The following is a 26,461-nucleotide window of genomic DNA, read 5'->3' as shown; positions in this document are numbered from 1 at the left end:
AAATTAAAAAATCTTTTAACAGCATGAGAGCAGATAAAGAAGAGGAGCAGATAAGGATATTACATGAAAAATATCCTAACTCTCTTGCTTATACAGATTGGAAAAATAAGGCATTGTCACTGAGCCAGCGAGAACTAGAATTTAAATTAGAAACTTTGACAAACAACTGCAAGACGTTGCTTAAAGAGCGAGATGAGCAACATGGAAAATTGAAAAATGCATCAGCTAGACCTCCAATAGTACTTCCAGAGTTGAAGCGTTTTCGTGGTGACCGTGAATATTGTTTAAGAGCTCTTTCTCAAGTCAAATTTCCAGAACCTCCTGTAATCGAATCAGATTTATACGCAGAAGAAGTGTGTCCTACAATTTTATAATTTATTTGTTTCATTCTATGATATTTCTCTTGAAATGAAAAAATATGTATTTTTCTAAGATTGAATCAGCGATTCAGCCACAAATATCTCTGAATACGATCTTTGAAATTTTGCTGCAGTATTATCAAAGTAGGAAATTTGAAATCATTCAACAGAAATGCAATTATTTAGCGCGATGGACACGATTTTGTACTACAAACTCAATGCATCAGCGTTCATTTCCTGCATTTGTTGCACGATTGGAAAGATTTGATATGGAATATGAAGATGCATTGATGAGATTGCAGAGATTAGAAGGATCCCTTTCAGCAAGATTTTACAGACCAATATCTTTGGCTGAGGGATCTGCCTCAAGTGATACAAGCAACCCAAAAGGATCAACACCAAAACTAACTCTCAAAACATCGTCTCGTCGAATGGGCCGTCAGATTGGAGGAGGAGGAGGATCTCAATCATCAGGATCTTCGGGATCCTCGTCAGGGTCATCCAGCGGAAATACCACTTCATTCGGCAACTTGGATGACAACCTTCTTCAATACATTCATCCTGATGATCTTCGAATCATGCTTCGAGAAACTGTTTTTTCTGCACGAACATCGAAGCGCTTAAATGCATTTCTGGCTGTTTTGCATTGGCTACCGTATACGCACAGATATGAGGTAGTTTCGAGGGCACAACAGATTTTCAATCAGCCAAAAGGAACTCGTCAAACAAGTCTAAACGGATTAGCAGATGAAAGAAGCGAAAGTGGTTTGCTTGATTATTTGTCTGCTTTGGTGTAAACTTCTTCTTTTTGATCTTTTTTTGAATATTTTCAGATGGTGTTATCCGTCCGAATCGATCAGAATCCGACTTCTACAACGCCCAAAAGAGAGCAAGTGAAAAGATGAAAGAAGAAACCGAGACGCCCATTCCAGTTCTCATCAGCGACACACTTTCTCTCGATGCTGTGTTGTATCAACTGGGCCGTGCATTTAGCATCGCAGACACCCCACGCGATGTTTTGAGCGAAGGATTTTCATTTCGAGCAGCCAGATTATTTGCTGATCTTGTTGCTGAACAGAAGCGGTCTTCAACTTATCCATTGTATTCTCAATGTGAGTTGTTTGTGCCGCTGTCACGGAGCGTTGAGAGCGCTTCAGCCGACGGAGATGGTGGCTATGGAAGTGGGTGGAAAGGTGGCAGGAGAAAGGGGAAGAGAGCAGGAAAAGGACGAGGCAGAGAAGATGGAGATGAGAACGGTGAAGATGAAGGAGATGAAGAAGGGGGTGGGAAAGTCAGAGGAGAAGGATCTCAGAGAAATGGGACGAATGGCCATGTGCATTCAGACTCGTTTATGTCGCGGCAAGGCGGAGCTCCCACATCTTCAATGATGCCTCTTGGTGAGCAGCATGTGCAGAGCTATGGATTGCAGTACACTTTCATTAAGGCCTCACCATGGGTGCCATATGCCCCACTGCCTCATGTCTCGCAGAGGCAGGACTATCAACAGGGGATTCTGGCACGAGTCTCTATTGATGGGCTTCTGCGTGTGGAAATGGAGTCGTTGAAGATCAATGATTTGGATGTGCTGCTTTCACGGGCTAAATCTCTTGCAAACACACACGGCCAACGCATTACCACTGCTATCATGGCGCGCCAGACAGCACTCGCTTCATTTCAGGCTTCTCTGTCTCCATCACCACTTTCATCACCTTCGCTGTCTACTTCAGTTTCCACCTCTCCACTTGCATCTGCACCTGGATCGACAACAGCAAGCACTCGCGGTAAGAGTGCTCGAATGGCAGGAAGCGGAGCAGCAACGCCTGCTTCGTCAGTGGTGGGATCGTCGATCTCGTTTGTGGGGAGAAATTTAGAAGAGAATTTGTCTATTGCAGAGAAGCAACGATTATTCACAGACACTGCATCACAGGCCATTTCTCATTCAGTGATTGGAGGAGACTCTGGCATCAAAGGTGCTGAATCTGCTTCCGGAGAGGATGAAGAAGGAGAAGATGAAGAAGACGTTATCATCCAATTTGGTGTTGATGGAGGTGGAGGAAGGAGGAGTGGGAGATCCAGCGCCATAAGCTCAGTAGGTGGTACTCGTCTAAGCAGAGGAACTTTCAGAGCAGGAGCAGCAGAAACAGCGGCTAATTCAGTGAAGAGGCTCAAAAAGAGGAAGTTGATTGCAATGTATCTTCTGCGTCATGCACGGTGTGTAGAGATGAGGGAACGTCTGCTGAGTCTGATGAACTACTTCTCGTCTGTCCAAAGAAAGATCACACTGGATGCATTGGGATTTCCATGGGAATGTGAAACGAAGCTACCGGGTGAGTTTGATCCAAACACTCAAAGACGAAGAAAAAACATTGATGGCTCTTCAGACAGTGGAGACGAAGATGAGATGCTGGATGAGAATAATGAGAACAGATTTATCGGAGGAAGAGGAGGAAATGCTGGTGGTGCATCATCATCTCAAAAAATCTCCAATGATAGTGTTGACTTTCTGCTGCATGCTCCGCTTGATGTTAATGTTGTTGGTGATCCAAATCTCAATCCAGCCATTCAGACACCACTGCTTCTGACGAGAGAGAACACAAAAGCTCTTCCTATTTCTTCTGCATTCACTTTATTCACAACACCAGAAATGACAACATTTGGATTCAACGAAGCCAAAAGCACAGGAGGAGGTGGTGGTGTGGGAACATACAGCGGAGCCTGCCACATCAACAGCAGCGGATCTTCTGCATCTGAAGGAACAACAATACAGACAGTTCTCCCAGCAACATTTGAGGCTTGTCCACAGCTGACAGCTCTGCAAATGAGAGAGCTGAAAGGGTTGATACACAGAGACGACATATGCGAGCTGGGTGAGAAAGAGCGGATGATAGTGAGAGATTGCCATGGAGTGACTATTCTGTATGAGGAAGCCATAACAATGATGACACATTTGGAATCAGAACTTCTTCGCATTGTGTCTCATTTCTTGTCAGCGAAGATCTCGAAAGAAATGAATGATCTATTTGATTCGCTTCACATGACAACTACAAAAAGTGGGCCAGTTCTTCCTCAACGTCTGAAGGAGCAGCTGTTTGGAGAGACATCATCGCTGTTCGATCGACAGGCTATGCTGTCTGACATTCTCGAATGTGAGGCGCTCTTCCAGCGTTCTAAGCGGAAGGTTGTTGATTTGTATGTCGAAGCGTACGAGTGCTGCTGCGATCCGAACGAGAGGAAGGCACTCGCTCGACTGATAATTGATCTGCTTGCACTCCGCCCGCGAATTGACTTGTCAGCACAATCGTTTGTGGACTCATATGCGACAGAGATTATCTGTCTGGAGATGCAGTTCAACTTGCTTCATGCAGTGATGTCACGTATGATCAACGACGAGCGGCGCTTTTCTCGCGAAGTGTCTTCGACATTCTCACAGCTTTCAACAGATGCCACAATTGGCCTTCCACTTCCACCGCTGGATGTATATAAACTCACAGATATTACACTTATTCCTCGTGGCCATCCGTTTGCTCCCTTCGAGTTTCCACAGTCCATCGCACAGGTGAGACACATTCCGGCAGTGTTGGAAGAAGCATTTAACCAACTCGTCCAATTGCATCATCCAGCAACAATGTTAGCAACACTGTCACTTCATGCAGCACTTTTACAGCAGGCGATTGTGAGCTGGGTGCGGTTTGAAAAGGATGAAAGTGCTGTTGCTGAGGCATCGCCATCAACAACCCTAACCACTGCAGATATGGCCAGAAAACCCAACATTTCACAAGCAACTGGAAGTAGTGTGTCTCCAGCTACGACACCTTCGCTGACTCCGGAAGGAATGGATGCAAATGGAGGAGCTACTGAATATGTTGAGCTGGACCGTTCTGCTTTCGTGCATCCTTCTGTTCAAGCTGCTTCAAACGAGGACGTGATAGAAAATCCTGTTGGAATATGCGCTGCAGTTGATACTTTTGTTGCATCGTTGGATTCTGAGTTCACTCCTTTTGGATCGAAGGCAAGCACTGCTCGGGACAGAATAATGACTGTCGGAGAAGGAGGAAGTGCTGGCGGAGTGAAAACTGAAGCTAGCTCTGCGACACAGGATAACGTCACTGTGCAATCAGATTCAACTCACAAATTAAAAGAGGAAGGAGCTGATGAAGCAGAAACTGGAGGAGATACCGCTGCAAATGCCGAACGGATTACAACAGGTTCAGTGCAAACTCCGTCGTCTTTATCTCTTGTTCAGAATGCTGACTCGCCATCCGCTGCTCTTCATTCATTTGGCAGCACATGTAGCTACGATGCCAACCGAGTGCAATATACAATGAAGATTCTGAAGCTTAAGCTTTCTTCGTACTTCGACACCACATCAGGGCAATCAACGACGAGTGCGTCGCTTGCATCACTAACACAAATCAGCATGATTTCTGTGGTTGCGCTGACACACGCTTTGGAAGCAGTGAGGTTGAGACATGAATTGCTGTATGCGCACAAAGTGACAGAGCTGCTCTTTGGTGTATACAAGCAGCAGGCAGAGTGTGTTGGATTGCGTGTTCGACGATTCGAATTGGAGCCAATCAACTTTGAAGAATACAACGCTGCTGTTGCTGCTTCTGTCAACACACAAACAACAACACCATCACAAGCAGGATCAGGTCTGTCCGGGAGCACCAGCGTTGCGCCGTTTTGGCAGCGTGATCGTGGAGATCCTTCCAAGGTGATTGGGAACTTGGCATTGACTGACGATGGAATTGAGCAAATTGAAGGTTTTGGCGCTTCTCCTCCAACATCTCCTAGCGAATCACCTCAACTTTCATCTTCAAATGCACCACAGCCACTGGGAACAGATGCATACTCTCCTCAAAGTAGTCCATCACCACAGTCACTTTCAACAAAAAGTCCTGTCGCTTCTCTGGTTCAGGGATTCACATCAACTGTGCATGTGAACTTTGCTATTTCAGAGTTCGATCCAGATTTGGCTGATTTCGATTTCTCCTCGTTTGTTGGATGTGCGAAGGTGTTTGGAGAACAAGGACTGACCGATCTTCGACATGCAGTTCAAGTGCAAGTGCTTCAGCGATGCATGTTGGAGATTGTTGTTCAATACAATCAGATTCCCTTGGATCAATTTTTCGTGTTTCTGAAAGAGAAAGAAGAGGAAGTTGGGTTGATACCAAAAGATGAGACATTCTTGACTTCTGTTGCAGCAACGCAATCAGGTGTGGAAGGTAGTGTTACTAATATAACTGAAGATGGGTCAGAAATGTTCTTAGCATCATCTGCTTCTGCTATGCAGCTATCAACAGCTGAGCAAATGAAAAAGCTGAATCGCTGGGAGCGATTGGCCCTTCGAGAAGCATCCTCCTTTTTCGTTCCGTTGAATTCGCGAAAACTGTCTGTGCGAGAATTGAGGCTGAAAGGATACAGTGAGCGTGTTGCTTCGATCTTGAAGCTGGAGCGGAGAGGGGAAATTTCAAAAAGACTGAGGCAGCTGAAGTTTGACATGATCAGAGGATTTTGCTCAGATATGTCAAAGGACATGGCAATGTTCGCACTTCGTGTGCAGCATTCACAGATACTGCGAGAGTTCCGAATAGAGCTGGCACAATCCCCGAATATCTCTCCGTTTGTGTGCGGCTCAATGACAGCTGATGATCTGATTGGAAGGACTGGAGAAAATCATAGAGCAAATGTTTCAACACCATTTGAGAACTTGCTTGTTGGAGGCAATCTTACAAATGTGTGGTACATTCCACATGAGCGAGAGCTTTTCCGGATTGGAGAAGATGTGATGATGCTGCACAACATGCGTGCTGCTGTATCTCTACTGTTTGTGCTGAGAGAGCTGCACATCTACTCAACAGCACTGTATCTTGTGGCAAATCCAAGTATTATTGACAAAATGAATTTGGATGATTTGAACAAGCAGGCAGCAGCTGCAAAGCTAAATCCACTCAAAGCAGCAAGTGGAATACAAACTTCGAAAAGCACTCTTTCTTTGGCAGCTCCTTCACTTGCTAATACTCGAAATGTGAATTACTATTCTTCTTCGACTTCGCTTTCAAGTTCATCATCATCAATGTCTTCGTCATCCACATCCACAACAGCAACAGGAATGAATGGGAGCGGCCAATCATCAAGCAAACTTCCCACAGAATTAGACTCTCTGAAAGTCCAACTGGATCAGCTTCCGTTTGCTGGTGATCCATTTCTTGTTTGCGCTTTTCTGTTGGATGAGAGAACAAGATATGACCTGCTATTCAGACTCTTCTTCAGCCAACTGGAGGAGGCGTTTTTATCAAGACAGAATCATTCATTGGCCTCTTTTCTCCGACGGACAAAGATGCGCATCCATCGGATTTTCTCTCCCCCGGGAGTGTTTCAGTCAACACGTGCTACAAACTTCTCTTCGATGGAAGGTACAGAACACTTTCTCTCATCGGCACAGGCTGTGATTGACAGTGAAAGAGGGCAGATGGGTCCAGGTGTACACCACTCAGCTTCAGCAATGCAGTCTCCGTTTGATGTGCCTCCGTTTCCGTTTGCTGGAACTGAAATATCAGGAATGGATATTCTTTCTGGTCCGTTTGGCAGAGAGCTCATGATGAGGCATCCTGAGCTGTTTCCGACAGCTTCTTTTGCATCCGAAGGGATGCAGGGCATGTCATCTGGAACTGGTATGAAGAGATATGAATTTATGAATTCTATTTTCATTTGAGATTTGAAATGTTGAGTACTGCTGTTGATTATGTTTCTTTTAGCAAATTAAATTTTCCTGACTAGTTACTATGAATATTGTTTCTAACTAATTGATAATGACTAATTTTCTGTATTTCTATTTTTGTTATCTTTTTGTTGAAACGAACTCCTTGAAAATCAGAATTAACTTCAATACCTTCTCCATTAGGTACACGCACAAACAGAACATTTGCCCATCTTTCGCTTCTGACTCCAACAGGCTCTTCTTCCAATCAGATGACATCCACTCCATCAACACCATCAGGCTTCGCTTCCGCTCGTCTTGCCACACAGCGGATGGGGCGCAACAATGCAGGAGCAGCATCAGCACAGCTTTCACAGATATTGCGGAGAAGGGAGATCTACCAGCCAGCAGACTTGGCTGTTTTTGGAGCTCCGCCACTTGCTCCTTCGCCTTATCAGGACGCCCTGCTGCGCATCAGAGCAGCTCGAAGAGCGGCTGGCGTGTCGTTCACTTCGATGAGTTCTGCTCAATCATCTTCTGGAATATGTTTGTATTTCTTTTGCCTTTCTGTGAAATGATTATTTGTGATTCGATATCGTTGTTCTTTTCGTTGTTTGGTTTTTCTTTTTTTGTACAGCTGCTTCTTCACTTCCTTATGGTGGAATGGGAATCACTACTTCTTCATCATCCTCTGTTGGTATGGTTCTTTCGCTTAATTCTTTTTATTTTTTATAATTGTTATGAACTGTGCATTTCTCAAATTTAATGTTAAACTATTCTATTGTCGTACTATTGAATCTCGTATGCGAAAACCCTTTTAGGCCAAACATCTTCAGCAGACATGGCAGATGCAGAGGCAGAGTCATCAGCACTCGGAATGGCATTGAAAGAGTTGATTGCCTCACAACAGAGACAAATCCAGCATCTTCTGCGCTCGGGTGCTGTGTCTAATCCAAATGCCTCACTGACGATTGCTGCCATCGGAAGTGCAACTGGAAATTCAGCTGCAGCAAGTAATGGCGGTGTGCAAGAGACAAAGATGAAAATAATCAGAATTTCCCTCATTAATTTTCAATATTTTTCAATATTTTTCGTTCTCATTAATTATCATCTTTCTCTTTCTTTTTTATTTAGAGCATCAAGCTATTATTCAGAACTTATACATCATGCGGAAATACCTTCCAGCTGCGATGTGTCCACCTTCGCTCAGCTATGAATCAGCAGCACATTCGATGCAATGCGCTGGCTGGGGAGCACCGTGTGCAGAAGGGGGATGGGTCAGCCACAGCAACGGAAGTGGGATGAGCGGAGGGAGTCATGGAACTTATGGTGGTGGAAACACACTGACAGGCACTGAAGGAGGAAGCAGAAGCAGTGGGAGCAGCGGAGCAGAGATGAGCCCTCCTTGGCCTGGAAACGATGGGCCGGTGGCAGTTGGGAAAGGGTTGCTTGGAGGGAAAGGTGTTGGACATGCAGGTTTGTCTGTGTGGGGATGGAATCCGTCTGTTGCTGAGATGGTGGGAGAAGGAGGTGGTGGTGTATTTATTGACGATGAAGGTTCTGTTTGCATTGCCACTGGAACTAATTCGTTTGCTGTTTTGTCTGCAATTCGAACAGCAGCAGAGAATGGAGGAGGAGAATGGGAACATGCTGGAGTGAAATTCACAGTCCAACCAGTCACACAAAAGCCAAAGAATTTGAAATTGGCACGAATTTCATCTATTCCAGGAAGTGGCACAACACAAGCATCACTTTCGTATTATTACCCACCTTCATCAGCTTATGACTCACTCATCAATGATGTTGAAACACTTATTTGGTACGGGCCATACGGACGATACAATGGCGGACCATTTTCTCTTCTCACATCCACACTGCTCACAAATGTTAACAGTCCTATTGGCATTTCATCACCTCATTGTCTGACTTCCCCGCTTTATTCTCCAATTCATCCAAAATTATCTCCTGATTACACATTCCCTCCGACACTCACGTTGCTTCCTTCATTTGTATCCACATCATCCTTGCCCAAACACAACGCAATTGGCGTTCCAGATGTTTTGGTGGCTACACCAGCACGAATGTTTGCAGACAACCGATTTCTTGAGAAGGTGAGAAGGAGGATGAGTGCAATAAAAAGTGACACTGGAAGATCGGGAAAAATGGACTTTGGAGCTGAAAAGACAGTGAAAAAGAGTGGTGATGCCAGTTCTTCAGATAAAACGAAACAAGGCTCAAACTTTGGAGAGAAAGACGGATCTGATAAAACAGAAGAAGATAAAGATGAAGATGAGAAGTCGCCTGAAGAGCAAGCTGCTGCAAAGGCAGAAATGATCAAGCAGCAGATAGCAGCAGGAGGAGCACTGGGACCAACATACCACCGATTACTGATGTTGGGGAAACGGAAGGCAGCAGAAGGAAAAGGAGAGAAAGGGAAACAGAGCAGCACAAAGGGCAAAGGAAAAGCAAGTAAAGAAATAGACGATGATGACGAGACAGCATTTCTTGATGGGCTTCTGTGGCCAGAAGAGGAAGAGATCATTCAAGGAGAGCTTGTGCATGCTTCTCCAGTTGCACATCCAGGTCAGATGCGCTCTGTTGCGCAGATGACAGAGATGCAATTCCATCCGATGATGAGCGAAGCGCTGATTGATATCTCCCCAACTTCTGCTTCTTCTTCGCGTTCTTCTTACGATGCCTCTTCAAATCCTCAGTCACTCTCTTCATCAAATTCTGTAATGCTTCCATCTCAACTGTTGAATTCATCGCTGCCTTCAAACCCATTCTGGAATGTGTCAACTCCTTCGACTCTTTTACCGTCTCCTTCTCTTCCTCCATCTCCTGCAATCCCATCATTCCTCAGAGCCTCTACACACAGCCCTTCCCGACTTGAGGCTTTACGCTCTCTGTTCACACACATTCCAGCGAATGAGCGCAATGCAGTGTTGCAAGAGATGCTGATAATAGACATAGCTGTGAACAGCTGCCTGGACCAGGCTGCAGTTCATCGGCATGGCAGTGCTGCTGGATTGGAACAACTTCATGTGATTATTCAGTCCCTGATTGATTCAATTGCACTGCAGCAAATGAAAAAGACTTACCTTACACGTGTTCTTGGAGTAAGAGAGATTGCAACGAATGAGGAATATGCGCGTGCTTCGAAGATTTATGTTGAAACAATACTCACTCCACTCGCATTGAAATGGTTTGATGAACACAGAGAACGAAAGGAAGAAGAAAACATTCAAAAAGACGCTCCAATGAACCAAACTCAGACAGAATTAACTTCAACAAGAGGGGGAACTGCAGCAAGATCAATGACAAATATTGCATCGGTGAAAACGAGCTCTGCTGGAGGAATTGTTGGGGCTTCCTCAGGTGGTCCTCTTCGTGGAATGAATGGGAAAGAAATGAAGCTTTCATCATCTCGGGATTTAAGACCAGAAGGTGTAACAGAAAGAGAATGGACTTTACTGCAGTTGGATGCGCTTCGAAGAGAACTGGACAAAATGCTAATTATTGATGCAATGGTTCTTGTGGAGATGAATTGCGAGATTCTCTTTGCTCAGATTGTGGAAGAGCAAGCCAGGAAGGATGTTGAGCTTGGATCAGAGCTTGCAGTTGCTTCAGCAGCAATAGCTCCAACAACAGCGTTACAATCTGGTGCTTCATCTTCATTGGCATCTGCCTCTGGTGGATCAGGCATCGATGGCGAGAGAAACACTCTTTCGAATATAACTTCACTTATTCCTCGTCGCAAACGAGGCGGATCATCGTTGGTTGCATCATTCCTTCCTCTTGTTGTTCGTTCGCCATCTTCTTCAGCAAGTGGTAACTCAATGATAATTCCGTTCTTCCCTTCTGGAACAGCCATTATGCTTCCTTCTGCAGCAGAAGATGCAGCATGGGAAGAAAAAGTTGGAGTTGTGAGTGAAGCTGTATCTTTGCTTCTAAGAAGAGGAATATCTGTAACTACAGACAGCGACGACAGTGCAATACTGTTCACCCGCTCTTTGTTTATGTCATCAATGGAAGACATGCTTCAGGGACTGTGCATTTGGGGAGACGAACGGCAGAGACAAGGGCAAATGTCAGCTCAGCTGTTGGGCGAGGCCTTCTTGCAGCGTCTTAACGATGCTGAACGCGAACTAACAGTGATGAAGAAGGAGGAAGCTGTTCGAGAGCAGATGATGAGAAGGCGAGTGCAAAGTGAGATAGCAGAGAGAGCAGTGAATTTTGTGTTTGAAATAGAAAGATTGAGAAATCTGGTAACTAAACTTGAGAAAACATTGACTCTGCAAGATGAGGCAATACGGAAAGAGGTAAAAACGGAATATGACGATCTTATCTCCAAGTTGCAGGCAGAGCTGCTTGCTGCTGAAGGTAACTTCAGAAAGTACAAAGGGGAAATGCAAAACAGTGCTATTCTGACTCTGCATCAGCTCACAATGGACTCTTTGAAGAAGATAAGTGTTGCATCAGCTGGAACTGGAGCGGCAGGAGGTGGAGTTGGTGGAGGTGTGGCTGGGCCTTCTGGTGCTGCGGGTTCTGTTCCTTATGCTCCTGGTAGCGGGTTCAAAGACGCTGCAAAAGGATTAAGAACAACGTCTCCTGCTCCAGGAGCTACTCCTTCTATATCGTCTACTGCTGCATCTGGCCATGTCCAGCAGCGATATGTAAATTCTGGTACCGGTGCTCTCAGCGGAACATCGAGTGTGTTTGGGAATCGTGATGTTACACGTGAGTTAGTTCAACTTAGGCAAAGTAATGCAGAGCTTGAAAAACAAGTTGCCACATTGGAGAACGAATCGCGTGTTTCGCAGTTTGAGCTGAAGAAGCAAATGTCGCAGAAAACAGAAGAATTGGAAAAGGCAATAGAGTTCGAAAGAGAACAGAACTTTGAATCGATACAAGAACGAGATGCAAAGATTCGGATGCTTGAGCTGCAGTTGGAACAGAGCAATACTAAACTAAATGATGCTGTTTCAAAGCTGGAAACGGTACAGTACGATTTGGATGTGCAGAGTCGAAACAAAACACAGTTGATGGAATGGAAAGCAACAAAGTCTCGTGTGCTGAAACAGCTTGAAGAACAGCTTGCAAAGTATCGTCGATGGAGCAATGTGGATATTGACAAGTTGTATTTGGAGTTGGAACGAAAAGAAAACGAATTGAAAGTGGCAGAAGGATCAGAAGTGAAAGCACAAAAGACAGCTTCACAAATTGAAGAACACTTCGGGAAAGAAATACAGCGCCTACGGAAAATTATCACTCAAGAAAAAAGAGTGAAAGAAGATGCAATGAACAAATTAGACGAGATTCGTGGTTGGCTTGAGTCAACAGGACTTAGTGGGATTGGCGGAGGAGCGGGAGGTGATGAAAGAGCTGAGGTTAGTATTGGAACTGGAAGGGGTGGAGGAGTGTTAGATGAGCTTTCTTCTCCTTTCCTCGATACACTCTCAGATCTTCCTGATCGTTCAGCAACTTCAAATGATGAGCAAAAGGGAAGCTCAATGCTTTCGGGTACCTCCACTCAATCTAGTTCGCCCGCACGTACTCGAGCTTCTACTCCACACACAACACGATCTGCGACTTCAATGAGCATGTACAGGAAAAGAGGAGCTAGCGGAGTAACTGATACAAAAGACAGACCTTCTTCGTCACTATCGATGCGTCCTGCAAGCAGTGGTAGTGGAAGCATGAGTCGAGAGAGTCAGATGGATGATTTGGTTATGTGGAAGAGAAGACATGATGGCTTGGCTGATCGACTACAGGCCGCACGAAGGGAAAACGATGATTTACGGAAAAAGTTAAGCGAAATGGAAACAAGATTGACACAGCAGCCAAGTGCAACAAAGTCAGGGTTAGAGTATTTATCTGCAAGTGGAGATGGAACTGGTGCAGCATCTACTTTGCAAAGTGGAACAGCAGCTGGTGGAGCATCTAGCTCATCTCCAAAACGCATAACACCAACTGTGATTGTTGGTGGGTTGTTTAAGGAAAGTGGCAATTCAAGATTACCTCTGCATCTTCGTGAGATGTCTGAGCAGGAACAGAAGCAAGCAGTACAGACAGAATCTTCTTCTTCTGGTGAGGATGGAAAATCAGATATAAAATTAACTTCTTCAAAGGATGCTCCGTCATCATATCAGCCTTCTCCACCTACATCTATCGGCCGTATGCAGAGCAAATCTGGAACTCGTACGTTGTCTTCTTCATCAACATTCGATTCGCAGCAAATAGGTGGATATCCTCGTTCACGTTCAACAACTCCTTCATCTTCATCTTCATTAACGTCTACAATCACATCAAGACCAGGAGTTTTCTCTCCTATTATTACCCAGAAAAAGCAATCAGCAGGGCAAAAAAGAGCATCAACTCCAACAGGCCGCTCTTCACTATTTGAAACTCTCACTTCAAAGAAATAAATCTTATTCATTTCATCTGTTTTTAATAAAGTTATCACTTCATTTTCATGTTTTCTTTTTGTTAAAATGTTTTGTATGTTTATTTATTTTTCATTAATAAATTATGTTTTTGCCACAAATAGTTGTTCAAAAAGTATTCTATTATTTGTAAGGAGATAATGGAATATTTAGTGTTTTGTGTGAATAATTTACCACAAACTTTTATAAAAGTTGGAAATGCTTTTCAACATAATTATTTTTTAATGTCTACAACTTTTTTTTGTTAATTTTTTTTCTTTTTTTCTCTATTGTAATTTTTTAATTTTCGATATAAATGTGCAAATATCAACAAGCATGTAATTTCACTTATCAACTTTTTAATAATTCTTCTTTTAAACAAATGAGTAAATTACGTTTTTGTTCTGATAAATAGTTTTTCATGAGAAACAAAATGAAATTTGAGTTGCATTACAGATTGAGCAAAAATACCTGATAAGATCGATTTCTCAATAACTTCAAAAAGAATATTTCTGATAATATTCCTCAAAATACACCTTATCCATGCAAACTCATTTTGTATTCCAGAATTTCATAATCACGTTTGGAATACAAAATGAGTTTGCATGGATAAGGTGTATTTTGAGGAATATTATCAGAAATATTCTTTTTGAAGTTATTGAGAAATCGATCTTGAAAGGTATTTTTTGTGATGTCCGTTATTATGTGTTCAATCTATTATTTGAGAATCATTTTTTTCAAAATCAAACTTCTTTGTACTCTTTTATATCATTTTATATTTATTTTTCAAAAAACTTAGAATATTTGAAATATCCTGTTCTTCTTATGCTATTATTCTGGTCAACTTTCAATTTTTGTTCGAATAATGCCTGTTTTCCAATTGACTGCTTTTTCACAAAATTAACAAAAAAATATAAAATAAAAATAATAAATAATTTGAAAGCGTCATTTGTTGTTCATATCAATCAAAGTTTATATACAATAACAAAACAGAAAACACATGTGTGATAATTTTTGAAATCATATTTTTTTTCGGTGAATTGGAAGAAAAGAAAATTTATTGTATTCGAAAGCATATTTATTTTTGAAATGTGAAGTTCTTTTCAATTCCACGAAAAACCAGTGCTTGTTGTGGGAAAAACATGAGAGAGAGAGAGAGAGAGAGAGAGAGAGAGAGAGAGAGAGAGAGAGAGAGAGAGAGAGAGAGAGAGAGAGAGGGAGGGAGAGAGAGAGAGAAAGAGAAAGAGAGAGAAAGAGAAAGAGAGAGAGAGGGAGGGAGAGGGAGAGATGATTTTTTTGAAAGTTATCACCACTTCATTACAATATACAAATACTCCTAAGAAATATTTTAAATAGAAACAATTTGACAGAATAAAATTGTTTCAAAATATGTCACCGAATTCACAAATAATTAAATATTGAATTTTGTTTAGAATAATGAATAATTCAAAAATTTAAAGTTAGTGTGAAACAATCAAAAAAAGTTGATTTTCATTTTTTCCAACAAGCGTCTTCTTGAAAATATTTTGGTATTAGTTTTAATATCCTTAATTTTTTTTATCTCGTGGAAAACAAAAAAATAATCATTAAAGATAACAAACGCTCTTTTAACAAAAATATTAAAAAGCTAAAAAACAAAAAGAAAGAATGTCAAGTGAGAACTTTTAAATGAAAATTACATTTGAATTGAATGACTTTTAACACCCTAAAATGATTAGTTAAAAAGATAATTTCAGGGCAATTAAAGCTTTCTCTTCAATTTTTGTGCGATTTCATCGTTAACAGAGCCTCCAATCATAATGTCTTCAGCATATACATGAAGAGTCTTCTTTGCCATATCCACTCTCACAAGAATCTTTGATCCGCCTTTCACGAAAGCACCTGCAAAGCAAAATGTCGCACTAGAAGGATCAGAAATACGTTGTGAGGATGCAGACATGGAAGGAAGAGGCACAAGTGCAACATTCACAGTGGATGCAACAGCCTTCAGCACATGCCTCAACACTGGAGACACAGTTATGCCACTTCTCTTCTGTCTCTCTGCCTCCAACTTCTCTTCCTCATCATCTTCATCGTCATATCCGCCTTTCTTCTCTCCTTCCTCTTCATCAAGATTCGCAGGAAGTGCAAACTTTGTTGATGACTCCATCAATCCACCCATCTTCTCCTTTTCTTTGTTGAAGCTGGCCTCGTCCAAGGTGAGTGGTTTGCAGAGCTCTCCAGAAGGTGGTGAGAATGTGAGAGTGTATTTCTGTCCTTTCACCTCAATCTCAAACGAGAACTGGGACGGCGAGTCGTCAAAGTCTACGTTCAGTGCTGTGTCCATCACAGCCGATGGAGCCAGCAGCATCAGCTGGGTGAACGGGCGAGCATTGCGCTGTGGCTCTCCCGATTTGCTCGGCTGCAGCGGAAGCATCGTGATTGAGTCAATTGTCTCGCTGGTGTTGTTCTTGAAGAACAGGCGTGTGGTGATCATCGTGGGGTCAATCAAGGATTGCTTGCGGATAAATGTCACTTCAGCTGAGAAGTCTTTTGTTGATGGCGAAATGGAGGCAGTCAGGCGATGGAACATAGAAGGAGTTCCAGCGGAGGATGTTGATGACAAAAGAGGAGTGCAGACTGATGAGAAGTAGTTGGAAAGAGGATCTTCAGCTGTAACAAATGAAACAAATGACGAATCAACAGAAAGAGAAGAAGAGGATGATGAAGAAGGTGTAGAAGATGATGATGCAAATGGAGAAGTCGAATTTTGAGAAGAAGAAGAAGAAGTGGCAGAACCCATCGAAAGAGATTTCAGCTGCTCCAAGAAATCATCAGCTCCGCTGTCCTTCTGTGCTTTCTTCTTCTTTCCGTCCTTTTCTGTCTCTTTCTCTGGCTTTCTGTCTTTGTCTCTTCTTTTCCCTCTCCTTGATGCACTTGGTGAACGAGAAGACTCATCATTCGAAGAACTCACACTTCTACGACTTCTGTCACCTCCTTTGCCACTCTTTCCTTTTGTATCGTCCTTCCCACCTCTTTTTCGTCTGTTGTATTCTGAAGTGGATGGCGACCTCGACGAAGAATTCGAGTTCGATCGAGAATTCGATCTGGATCTGGATCTGGAACCAGAATCTGAACGAGAGCGAGAGCGAGAATTGGAGCGTGAGACAGAGCGTGAAGGAGACCGGGAAGAAGACGGCGAGCGAGAATTGGAGCGGGCACGCGACACCGAACGCGATTGGGAGCGCGACGATGAACGTGAAGAAGATCTGCTTCTGGAACGAGAGCTTCTGGATGATGCAGAAGGCGAGCGGGATGGGCTTCGTGATGAAGCAGAAGCTGAGCGGCTGCTTGAACGAGAGCGAGAGCGAGAACCAGACGACCGCGAAGAAGCAGACGAACGGCGTGTGGAACGGGAAGACGATCTCGATGAAGAGCGGCTTGATCGGCGTGAACGAGAAGTCGAAGAGCCATCAGAAGAGCTTTCAGAGTCAGAGGCCAGCCAGTCACCACCGTCTGACTTGTCTGAGCGAGACTTGCGTCCTCTGTGTTTGTGGTGATCTCCCCTCTTCACCTCAATCGCAGCTGGCACAGGTGGCTGTCTGAGCTTCCTGGCTTCTTCATCAACAGTCTCTGGGAAGTCTTCCAGAGGTGTGTATCCTTTGATTGGCATGCCCAGCACATGCGACATCGAACCCACAGTGAACTTAGTGAGTGACATGTCCTCGTTTGTGGAGGCAGACGGCTTCGGCCTGTCAGACAGAAGTGAACGGCGCAGCTCCTCCTTCAGCTGGTCAGAGCCTGCAGACGAAGGGAGCAGCACGCGATAGAAGCGAGAGCGCTCTCTGATGTCGGTGCTGCGGTCGAAGCGGGCGTAGTTGCACACCTGCAGGAACAGCTTGTCAATCACATCGCACACAGACGCCTTGAACAATGGTTCTGTTGAGGCTGATCCTGAAAGGCTTGAAGAAGAAGAAGAAGAAGAAGAAGAGCCAGCATCAGAATCATCGTCTGTCTCAGGTGGATTGGCATGCAGGAACATTTTGGCAGCAAAAGTGAGGATTTGCAGCTTAACTTCGTCTTCCTCTTGGCAGAAGGACGAAATGAGAAGACGGAGGGAGTCTGGTGCATGGTGAGGAATAAGATGAGCATAGTGACCAATCAGCCAGATGATTGAGGCACGTGCTGTGGGAGTTGTAATATCCTTCAGCATTTTCGCCAAGTTGATCATAACCTTTTTGATCTCCTTCTCCTGCTCAGCAACTGATCCTTCATCGTCGTCATCACCTTCTTCGCCACTGCCATAGAATCCTTTGGAGCCTCCACCCATGCTGTCAAACAGGGAATCATACCATCCTTTGCCTTTGCCCTTCTTGTCCTTCTTTTTGGTGTCTTCTTCTGAATCGCTTTGGTCTTTCTTGTCTGAATCGTCCTTATCATCGTTGCTTTCATCGCCAGAAGCATCGCCTGATTCCTTCTTCTTCTGCTTCTTCTCCTTCTTTTCTCTGAGTCTTCTCTTTCTTGTAGCCAAATTCGCCATCTGCGACTGGATGAGATTCCTGACACAGATAACAGCTGCTCCAACCACTTCGGGGTGAGTGCTTCTGAGCAGTCCCACACAGCCTTTCATGCACTGCAGACGGACAGATGGCACAAGCAGAGCAATCCTTGTGATGGCCTCAATCGCTGCACACACAACAGCTTTGTCTGAGAAGTGCACATATGACTGTTTGTTTCATTTGTTTAACACAAAGGTGATTTATTGAATTTTTGAATAGATAGATAAATGAACACAAAATATAGATAAATATTTGTTTTAAATAGAATAAACATGACAAACTTGCATTTCACGCAGAATATGTCTTGCATTCGACTCATTTGCAATATGCGACAAGATCGTCAATCTCATCAGCTTTCCGTAAGTTGTGTAGTCTGAGAACAAGAAGAACTCCTTGTAGACCGATGAGAACAGGCTGGGTCTCTGGACAGCCATAGCTGCCACTGAGCGCAGTGCAACATCAGCTGATGGAGTACCTCCGAAAATCAGTCTTGTGGCTGCACGGGCTGCAGGCAGGAATTCCTGCTCGGGTGCGCAATAAAACATGAAGGTTACCACAGACAGCACAACTCCGCTGTTGGCAGATTGCAAGAGAGGGCTTATGTTTTGGATGATGTAGCGCAAATCTTCATCAATCATAGAGCTCATTTTCCCCTTCAAAAATCCACCAGTTGAAGGAAGAGGGTCTTTTCTCATCATAAATGATTCAAATTCATCTTCTTCGGTTTCTGATTCGGCCTTTTCATCATCTTTTTCTTTCTTTTCTTTTTTCTCTTTGGAATCTCCGAAAGGTGACAGGAATTGATTTCGTGCATAATTCAAAAGAACGTTAAGAGTCAAGATCTGAGACCATTCATCAAAATCGACCAACAACAATACAATTCTTCGGAAGTTTGAGTGAAGTAATCTAAATTCTGTTGGACACACAGAATTGAATGCAAAAATTACGGGTCCAAGGACAACTGTACTCTGGTCTTTAAGCATTGTTCCAATAAGTTCAATCATTGTCTCTCTCATTGATGGCTCGAGCTTGACCAACTTTGGAATTGCAAATGCTGCAGCTTTGCGAACATATGGAGAACCGTCTGTTGCTCCTTTTGAAATATCATGAGATAAAACCTGGATAATTTCTGGCACATTAAGAGATGAAAGTGTCCTTAAAGCAAGTCCTCTGATCAACGGATTATCGCTTTCAGTTGCATCTTTGTGAAGTTTGTCAACAGTCAGCAAGCACAAATCAGGTGACTTTCGACTGTTCATAACGATGAATTGATAAATAAGTCGTTTGACATCCAACGATGGAGTTAAAATTGCCTTCACAACTTGAGGGAAAACAGGTGATACATCGAATCCTTTAACGGTGAATGCGCATAATCTTTTCAAAGCTTCGAACATTTTGTTTGGCTCGAGCGAATCAAGAAGATATTTGATTTCACTTATCTAACGAAACATTAAAAGAGTTAATAAGTGAGTTATTTAGCTAAATTAATGAATTATATTAAGAATACCTTTGCTGGTGTGAAATCAGCATAGTATGGATTATCCAGACCAGACATTCGATCTTTAACGATTTTAACAATTAATGGTTATTTTTGATCATGATAATTTTCGAAAATCATTCATTTCAATTAATTGACTTTGTTTCTTTAAAAATAACAATAAATTGAAAGATGCAACAAAATATTTCAGCCCATATTTTTATTAGATTTTTTAACAAACTTTGTCGTTTCGCAGATAAGGGCAGAATGGAAACATCTGTAACATGGGCTGCCCTTGATAATGACGACTTTGATGCCATTGCCTTTGTCAACAGCATTTTTCCTTCTGAAGAAAGTTTGAGTGAAATTGATAAAGTATCTCGTGCTCTGCGTGAGAAAATATCCCAACTTGACAGCGAGATGTCGGAAGCTGTGAGAAAACAATCTCTGTCTCGCTCAAAGGGAAAAGAACAATTAGAAAGAGCACACACTGCAATTGATGTATTTATTCAGTTTATTATAGTAATTTTTGTTCACCGAATATGCTTTCATAACATAGGACTTAAGGCAAAAAATACAAGATATAAAAACGAAAAGCGAGGAATCGGAGACAATGGTTCAAAGCATTTGTGTAGAAATCAGTCAATTGGATTTTGAAAAAAAGAGTCTTGCAAACTCTATATCTGCTTTTAAGAAACTGCAAATGCTCGGTATTGCCTTTCATTGCTTTGTTATTTTTGTTAAGAAAACCATTTGAATATAGTTACCGGTCTTGAAGTTTTTCGAGAACTTGTTGAAAAACAGCAATATGAGGATCTTCCAGAGCAATTAAAGGTAAACATTTGTAATTTATATCGTCTATATATTTTAATATTAAAAACAATATTTATTTTTAGCAAATGAAATCATTAATTTCATTTTTCAAACAGTTCAGAATCCCGCAAATAACAGCTCTTGTTGATGACTCGACTGATGTTTTGAGACAGCTTGAGAGAAATATCGTAGGATCTATTAGAAGGTGCACTCAGACTTCTTTTTCATACTTTTCAATATAACACTTATTTCATTTGGTAAATTTTTATCTTTTTTTTTTTAGTGTTAGAGATTGGGATGAAATCACAGAAGAATCAGAAGAAAAGAGAATGAGGGGAGCTTTTAATTGCGCAACGCTCCTTGGAGAGTCCACAAGGTGTGCTTATTTTTTTATGCAAAACGATTTTTCATAACTTATATTTTGTATGCCAATATTTTGTTAAACCTAATAAATAGGATGGATATTACTAATTCTTTATGTGAGGATCTTTTGAGGAGTTACGGAAAAGACTATCTTACAGGCGGTTCGAAGAACGATCTTCGGCATGTGCCTGAAAGATACGTGTGGCTGAAAAAGACAATCAGAGTTGTTGACAGGTTTGAAAACCCCGTTTATATTTATTCATATAAAATCAATCAAAAAATATACAAAAATAATTCCATTCGCTTTGCCATTCAAAAAAATAAAAATCTCTTTAAATTCTTATTTAAATCATCAATCCTTCCAAAACCCAGACACAAAGCCGTGTTTCCCCCGCTGTGGTGCATCCCAGCGCATCTTGCGTGGGAGTTCTGCCAGAAGACGAAGAAAGACCTGGATCTCGTGCTCCACCGGGCTGGCGGGCCAGACGGGAGCGACGGGCGAGGCGGAGGCGGCGACGGGGCAGGGCTGGACATCGCCGTCCTGGTGAAAGTGCTGCTGACGACGCTGGAGTTTGAGGAGGACCTGGACATCTACATGAAGTCTATTCTGATACAGCTGGAGAGCGACGAGGACAACCAGGGATTTGACGACGACGACGAGATGAATGACGAAGGAGAGGAAGATTCGGACGAAGGGTCGTTTTCAGACGACGATGACGGCCACTTTGCAGCGCTGGCAGGCAAAAGCAGGTTTCGGCGGAAGAAGAAAAAGAAGGACAGCAGAAAGGGGAAAGAAGGGAAGGAGAAGAGGAAAGGAAGAGGGAGTGGTGATGAAGAAGAGGAGGCTGAGAACAAATGGAAGAACAGGATGGAGCAGGCGCGTGTGATGGTGAAGCTGGATGCGATGCGAGACGGAGGAGGAGGAATGGGAGGAGGAGGGGCAGGTGGGGAAGAAGAGAACGAAGAGGAAGAGTCCGAAGACAGCATCGACATGAATGCGCCCGCCACCACAGCGGAGCAAGTGAGGCGGAAGTATCAGAAAAGGAAGGAGAAGGCGCTGATGCAGCAGCGGAAGAAGGAGATGGAGGAGAAGCGCCTGGCCAGACTGGCGCGGACAGAGCGGGCGAAGAAAGCAGGGGAGCAGGTGATTGAGCCATTTGCGCCTTCATTCAAGGGAGTGCTGTCGTCGTCGTTCCTGCCGTATCTGAACCTGTTTGTGCAGCAGGAAGACAAAGAGCTGATGCAGCTGGTGACTGAGGTGTCGTCTTCTTCAGAGACAGCCAAGGACGAAGAAGGGACAGTGCTGGCGAGCGCGGCGAAGCTGTTCAAGAGGATCAAAACGAGCTACTCACGCACAAAGTCGCTGTCGAGGGAGAAGACGATGTCAGATATCTCTCTGGTGTTTATGCTGCACTTGTGCTCGTATCTCGACAACATCTATGCGAAATACCCAAGGTCTGTGCTTCTATTAAGAATTGCATTTTTTTAAATAAAAATCTAACTTACATGCATTTGTAATCAATTGATTTCTCATTATTCAATAAAAATTCTCTCTCTCTCTCTCTCTTTTTTTTTTTTTTTCTTTTCTTTTTTCTTTTTTCTTTTTTTTAATTAACTTTTACGATGATTATCAACAATTTCCAGAGCAATCCAACGACTTCTCCAGACAACCACCTCCAACTCTGCCTCTTCTGCGTCTGTGTCATCAGCAGGCCCGATTCTGATGCCGTACCAGCACGACCTGGTGAAGCTGACTGAGGAGGAAGAAGAACTGACGTGTGTGATCATCAACACAGGGATGTACTGCTACGAGACGACGGAGCAGCTCATCCAGACGATCGCCAAGAACATCCAGCCGCAGTTCGCAGAGATGCTGAATGCGACCGCACCGCTGGACAAGGCGTCGAAAATCATCTCCGTCGGGCAAGAGGGGCTGGCGTACTTCTGTTTATCTGCTGTGGATGACCTGATCGCAACCATCCCGAGTGTCATCTCGAAGCTCACTGACTCATCAGCTGCCGCGTCTTCTTCAGGAGCTTCCTCGTCTGCCTCGTCGGAGTCGCCGTTTGTGCACCAGCTGGCGCAGCTGCTGCCTGTCGTGTTTGCGAAGAGCGCAGCGACGCTGTATGACTTGCGGTGGAGAAGGTTTTTGGGCGTGTTTGTGGGCCACTTCATCAACAGGCTTGTGCAGATACTCAGCAAAATCAAGAAGCTCAACCAGGTGTCGGTGTCGCAGGTGATGGTGGACTTGGAGAACATCCAGTCGATTCTGATTAATCTGCCTGACAGCCTCGGAAAATCGGCGGATTTGGCGTATGTTGAGATAGAATGAGAGAGAAAGAGAGAGAAAGACAAAGAAAGAAAGAAAGAAAGAGAGAGAGAGAGAGAGAGAAAGGAAGGAAGAATACTGAATGATTTTGTGAGAGGGGTAAAAATTACAAACATGAAAAAGAATTTTATTTTCTTTCATTAACTGTATATTTTATTGGATAACTTTGTAAATTTTTATACCTTTTTTTTTTTAAATTATTGATTGATAACTCATTTTCTGTCTGAATCTTCTCTTCTCTCGACATATTCTGGATGGTGCAGTTACAAAGCGAAGATTCGTGAAGGCTTCTCGAAGACGAAGACGACGTATCAGCTTGTCACCACGCCAACAGACTGTCTGGTGCAGACATTTTTGGCATACTTCCCAGACGGGACAAAAGACACACTCACACGCATATGCGAATTGAAGGTGTGATTATTGTTTTTTTTTGAATGCTCAATGATAAATTAATAATTTATTGAAAAATTATTGTATTTTAAACATTCTCTCTCTCTTTTTTTTTCTTAATCGCTCTGCCTTTCTATTATCCTCTTTCAACTCTTCTTTTTCATCTGATTTTAATTATTATGTATGTTAATATTCTCGATGCTTGTGCGATTGAATTTTTAGCAACTGAAACGAGAAGAAAGACAAATGATTTTTGATCAATTTGCTGAAATGAAGAAAACATAACGTTTATCTCCTTCAACACATCACTAACACTTAAATATTTCTTGCTTCATCTTTCACGTTTCCCTAATTCGTCATCGTATTCTTATTCATCTCTTAAAATCTATCTTCCTATTCGAGTTGTTACATTGCAATCATTCTTGTGATTTTTTTCAAATTCCTTTAAGTTCATTTTTTTCCACATTTCAAAATTATATCTGTTTTTGTTTTTTTGTTTTCTGAAATTAGCTCCAGCATGCTCTAAAACTCGTGAGCATGTTGGATTACTCCTAATTTCCTTGATTGTGTTATTTCACTCGCTTCAAGTCGAATAGTTTTTCTTCAAAACAAAATGTTAATTGTCGTTATAATGGGTTAAAACGCATAAACTGATATGCAATCAATAAAAATATACAAGCGAAGTGCAGTTAAAGGCAGCAAAAAGAAAAAAAAAAAGAGATTGAACTTGAGTGAAAAATATTTGTATAAATATTTTCTTTTATTTTCTCCTTGTGTCAAATTAATCACGAAAAAAAACAAAAAATTTGAGTTCTCTATCTTCACGGTGAATTTCAGTTCAATGAAAACAAGTGTTGTTGTAACATTAAGGTTTAAACGAATATTTGACTTATTCTGGTATTGGCAATTCCATCTTCTTCCCCATTTTTTTAGCTTTGAAGAATTCGTAGAAGAAATCTGCATACAAAACTGTTTGAATTATTCCGCAAACCCATGAAATCCATGCCTTATAATGCCTTTCAGTAATTATTCTCACAATCCAATTCAAGATATATAATCCCCGATATGCACCAAGAAATAGAATATAATAACTTGTAAGATTTGATACTTCACTTTGTTCGACAAGCAGCACAAGCTGAGGTATAATTGACACCGATTCTACATATAATGAGAAGGCATATACATATTCAAACCACTTTTTATGATTTGAATTGAATATAAAGCAAAGAATGAATGCTCCAAGAAGAAGATATTGAAATGGGAATCGGTCTAATTCTTTTCTGTATGTTTCTGAAGTTTAATCAAAATTCAATATACACATATGAAAGCTCTTCAACAAAAATTCAAACTTTTAAATTTTATTGCGATTAGGTAAACAGTTATCATGGTTGTTGCAATGTAAAGAATCTTGAAGATGGTGTTGTACAAATAAGCATGATTCCAAAAAAGATCTTTTGCAGATAAAAGAATAAGCATATAAGCGCATGCAAAATGCAAATATAATGTAAAGACAGGGAAGTTATTGAATAAAGAATATTCATAAAAAATATTATCTTGAAAAATGGCAAATTCAAACCAAGATATCGTGTCAAAAACACAATCAAATACATGATTTGCGTTTTTAATGAAATGCCTGAACAAATTAAAAAAGAAGTTTTGCATCATATGCAAAAAATTTCAAATTATTAGATTTGTAATCTCCATTAGTAAAACAAAAAAATAAAACCATCGGCCGACTTCCTTTTATATATTTGATACAACAAAAGCATTCTTGATGTAAGATGGCAAAAATCTGCAGCGAGACGAAAGATATTGAACATCATCTTTTATTCGATCCGAGATCATTCTCACAGCCATAACAGAAAATGAAAAAATCGAGAAAATCTCAGTTTATTCATTTTCATAATTGTCAATAAAAATCTTTAAAAAATTAATTAAAAAGAGAAATAACATTTTACAGAATTAAAATGATGGCCTTTCATATCCACCTTGAGCTGCATTTGATGAAGAAATATCATAACTTGGTGATGAAGTGAATGGTTGAGAATATCCACTATTTCCAAATGTTTCATTTGGCTGAGAAAATGAAAAAGCATTAGATTGTTGTGGAATCTCTGATGATGCATGTGCTGCTGGCTGTTGAATTGTAAAAGGCTCTTTCACAAGCTCCAATTTTGAGAATATCTCCAGTCTATAGTCCTATAAATTGTTAAATAATAATTAAACAAGGAACAAAAGATAAATTTTTTGTAACAGAAAGCGATTTTCAAAAAAATATTTTTTTATAAATGCACACATCAAATCTCTGTTTTTCTTCAGGACTTTTAACAATACACAAAAACACATATTGGAAAATTGCGCTCCCCAAACCCCAAAATGCGCAAAATGGTGTTAAAATTGGTGCTATTGGTACATGAACATCAGCTGCAATAAAAGTGAGTCTTTAAAAGAAAAAAATAAAGAAAGAAAGGTTCATAAATTGTATAAATATTGGCAAACAGTATTGAAAATGTAGTTCGATGGAACCTCGTCATCAAAAATGGAAAGGCTTTGTAAATCCTTTTTATGTTGAAGCATGAAACAAATAATATGAGACTTCCGATTCTAATTTTTTTATACAAAATATGTCTTCAAAGAGTGAAAAAATACTAGAATGTACATACGGAAGAATAAAAGCAAGCAATAGAGTCGCGAATAGATGATCACGATAAAAAATCAAAGCTAACGTTCCGTGAGTAAAAAACAAGGTAGAAGTGATAAGCATCCATATCATCATAACCAATGATAATATCTGCATAATTTTATCTTTATTCAGATTTTTATTTGATGAATTTGAGACTGGAGCAGTTGATGTTCCGATTCCGCCAAAACTTTGTTGTTGAGCAATTTCATTCGCATTTCCAAGCTGTCCGTAACCCCCGCTATAAAGCTGACTATCGGAACTCTGATTTCCAGTTATTGGTTGATTCATTTCCTCAAAAAATTTATGATAAATCTTTCAAGAAAAAATGAAAATTATAGTGGGAATGCTTTGGATAAACAAATAGCTCATCCGCAGACATTAAAA

The 26,461-nt window shown here is 41.7% G+C and overlaps 5 protein-coding genes across 5 annotated transcripts; 2 read left to right on the top strand and 3 right to left on the bottom strand.

The window, feature by feature from the left end:
- Nucleotides 1-23: 23 nt before the first annotated feature.
- Nucleotides 24-13,839, top strand: MONOS_5678 (uncharacterized protein; the record flags this gene model as incomplete). Its single annotated transcript, XM_067875848.1, has 7 exons — nucleotides 24-353; nucleotides 587-1,124; nucleotides 1,193-7,033; nucleotides 7,237-7,605; nucleotides 7,697-7,756; nucleotides 7,881-8,081; nucleotides 8,194-13,839. The coding sequence occupies 7 exons, from the start codon at nucleotides 24-26 to the stop codon at nucleotides 13,485-13,487; spliced, it is 12,633 nt and encodes a 4,210-aa protein (XP_067731348.1). The 3' UTR covers nucleotides 13,488-13,839.
- Nucleotides 13,840-15,020: 1,181 nt separating this feature from the next.
- Nucleotides 15,021-19,602, bottom strand: MONOS_5677 (Adaptor protein complex 3 (AP-3), beta subunit). The gene is made up of 3 exons (XM_067875847.1): nucleotides 19,530-19,602; nucleotides 18,304-19,461; nucleotides 15,021-18,189 (listed from the first exon to the last, which is right to left on the bottom strand). The coding sequence occupies exons 1-3, from the start codon at nucleotides 19,575-19,577 to the stop codon at nucleotides 15,226-15,228; spliced, it is 4,170 nt and encodes a 1,389-aa protein (XP_067731347.1). The 5' UTR covers nucleotides 19,578-19,602; the 3' UTR covers nucleotides 15,021-15,225.
- A 116-nt stretch (nucleotides 19,603-19,718) lies between these two features.
- MONOS_5676 (Vps53A, component of GARP and EARP complexes) lies at nucleotides 19,719-23,997 on the top strand. Its single transcript, XM_067875846.1, has 10 exons — nucleotides 19,719-20,000; nucleotides 20,059-20,209; nucleotides 20,263-20,333; nucleotides 20,396-20,517; nucleotides 20,596-20,688; nucleotides 20,769-20,909; nucleotides 21,048-22,130; nucleotides 22,320-22,988; nucleotides 23,268-23,415; nucleotides 23,617-23,997. Exons 1-10 carry the CDS (start codon nucleotides 19,767-19,769, stop codon nucleotides 23,677-23,679), a joined length of 2,775 nt encoding a protein of 924 aa, XP_067731346.1. The 5' UTR covers nucleotides 19,719-19,766; the 3' UTR covers nucleotides 23,680-23,997.
- MONOS_5675 (putative ER lumen protein-retaining receptor A) lies at nucleotides 23,991-25,204 on the bottom strand. Its single transcript, XM_067875845.1, has 4 exons — nucleotides 25,121-25,204; nucleotides 24,971-25,027; nucleotides 24,744-24,845; nucleotides 23,991-24,684 (listed from the first exon to the last, which is right to left on the bottom strand). The coding sequence occupies exons 1-4, from the start codon at nucleotides 25,161-25,163 to the stop codon at nucleotides 24,284-24,286; spliced, it is 603 nt and encodes a 200-aa protein (XP_067731345.1). The 5' UTR covers nucleotides 25,164-25,204; the 3' UTR covers nucleotides 23,991-24,283.
- A 59-nt stretch (nucleotides 25,205-25,263) lies between these two features.
- MONOS_5674 (uncharacterized protein) lies at nucleotides 25,264-26,402 on the bottom strand. The gene is made up of 4 exons (XM_067875844.1): nucleotides 26,058-26,402; nucleotides 25,894-25,998; nucleotides 25,691-25,835; nucleotides 25,264-25,593 (listed from the first exon to the last, which is right to left on the bottom strand). Exons 1-4 carry the CDS (start codon nucleotides 26,363-26,365, stop codon nucleotides 25,357-25,359), a joined length of 795 nt encoding a protein of 264 aa, XP_067731344.1. The 5' UTR covers nucleotides 26,366-26,402; the 3' UTR covers nucleotides 25,264-25,356.
- Nucleotides 26,403-26,461: the final 59 nt, after the last annotated feature.

The sequence above is a fragment of the Monocercomonoides exilis genome (assembly GCF_001643675.1).
Source record: "Monocercomonoides exilis strain PA203 chromosome Unknown scaffold12-1864167, whole genome shotgun sequence".
NCBI classification, from domain to species: domain Eukaryota; phylum Preaxostyla; order Oxymonadida; family Polymastigidae; genus Monocercomonoides; species Monocercomonoides exilis.
This window is presented reverse-complemented; position numbering and strand designations above follow the sequence as displayed.

Excerpts from the sequence above, each read along its gene's own strand:
- MONOS_5676 (XM_067875846.1), top strand. The coding sequence starts at position 19,767 with ATGGAAACATCTGTAACATGGGCTGCCCTTGATAATGACGACTTTGAT. Across the intron at positions 20,210-20,262 it reads TAAGAAACTGCAAATGCTCG|TTACCGGTCTTGAAGTTTTT; the intron begins GTATTGCCTTTC and ends ATTTGAATATAG. Across the intron at positions 22,131-22,319 it reads ATCTATGCGAAATACCCAAG|AGCAATCCAACGACTTCTCC; the intron begins GTCTGTGCTTCT and ends AACAATTTCCAG.
- MONOS_5675 (XM_067875845.1), bottom strand. The coding sequence starts at position 25,163 with ATGCTTTTGTTGTATCAAATATATAAAAGGAAGTCGGCCGATG. Across the intron at positions 25,028-25,120 it reads TAAAAGGAAGTCGGCCGATG|GCATTTCATTAAAAACGCAA; the intron begins GTTTTATTTTTT and ends TAATTTGTTCAG. Across the intron at positions 24,685-24,743 it reads AATCGCAATAAAATTTAAAA|AAACATACAGAAAAGAATTA; the intron begins GTTTGAATTTTT and ends ATTAAACTTCAG.
- MONOS_5677 (XM_067875847.1), bottom strand. The coding sequence starts at position 19,577 with ATGTCTGGTCTGGATAATCCATACTATGCTGATTTCACACCAGCAAAG. Across the intron at positions 19,462-19,529 it reads CTGATTTCACACCAGCAAAG|ATAAGTGAAATCAAATATCT; the intron begins GTATTCTTAATA and ends ATGTTTCGTTAG. Across the intron at positions 18,190-18,303 it reads ATATTCTGCGTGAAATGCAA|TCATATGTGCACTTCTCAGA; the intron begins GTTTGTCATGTT and ends TGAAACAAACAG.
- MONOS_5674 (XM_067875844.1), bottom strand. The coding sequence starts at position 26,365 with ATGAATCAACCAATAACTGGAAATCAGAGTTCCGATAGTCAGCTTTAT. Across the intron at positions 25,999-26,057 it reads TTGCTTGCTTTTATTCTTCC|AATCGGAAGTCTCATATTAT; the intron begins GTATGTACATTC and ends TAAAAAAATTAG. Across the intron at positions 25,594-25,690 it reads AAGAAAAACAGAGATTTGAT|GACTATAGACTGGAGATATT; the intron begins GTGTGCATTTAT and ends AACAATTTATAG.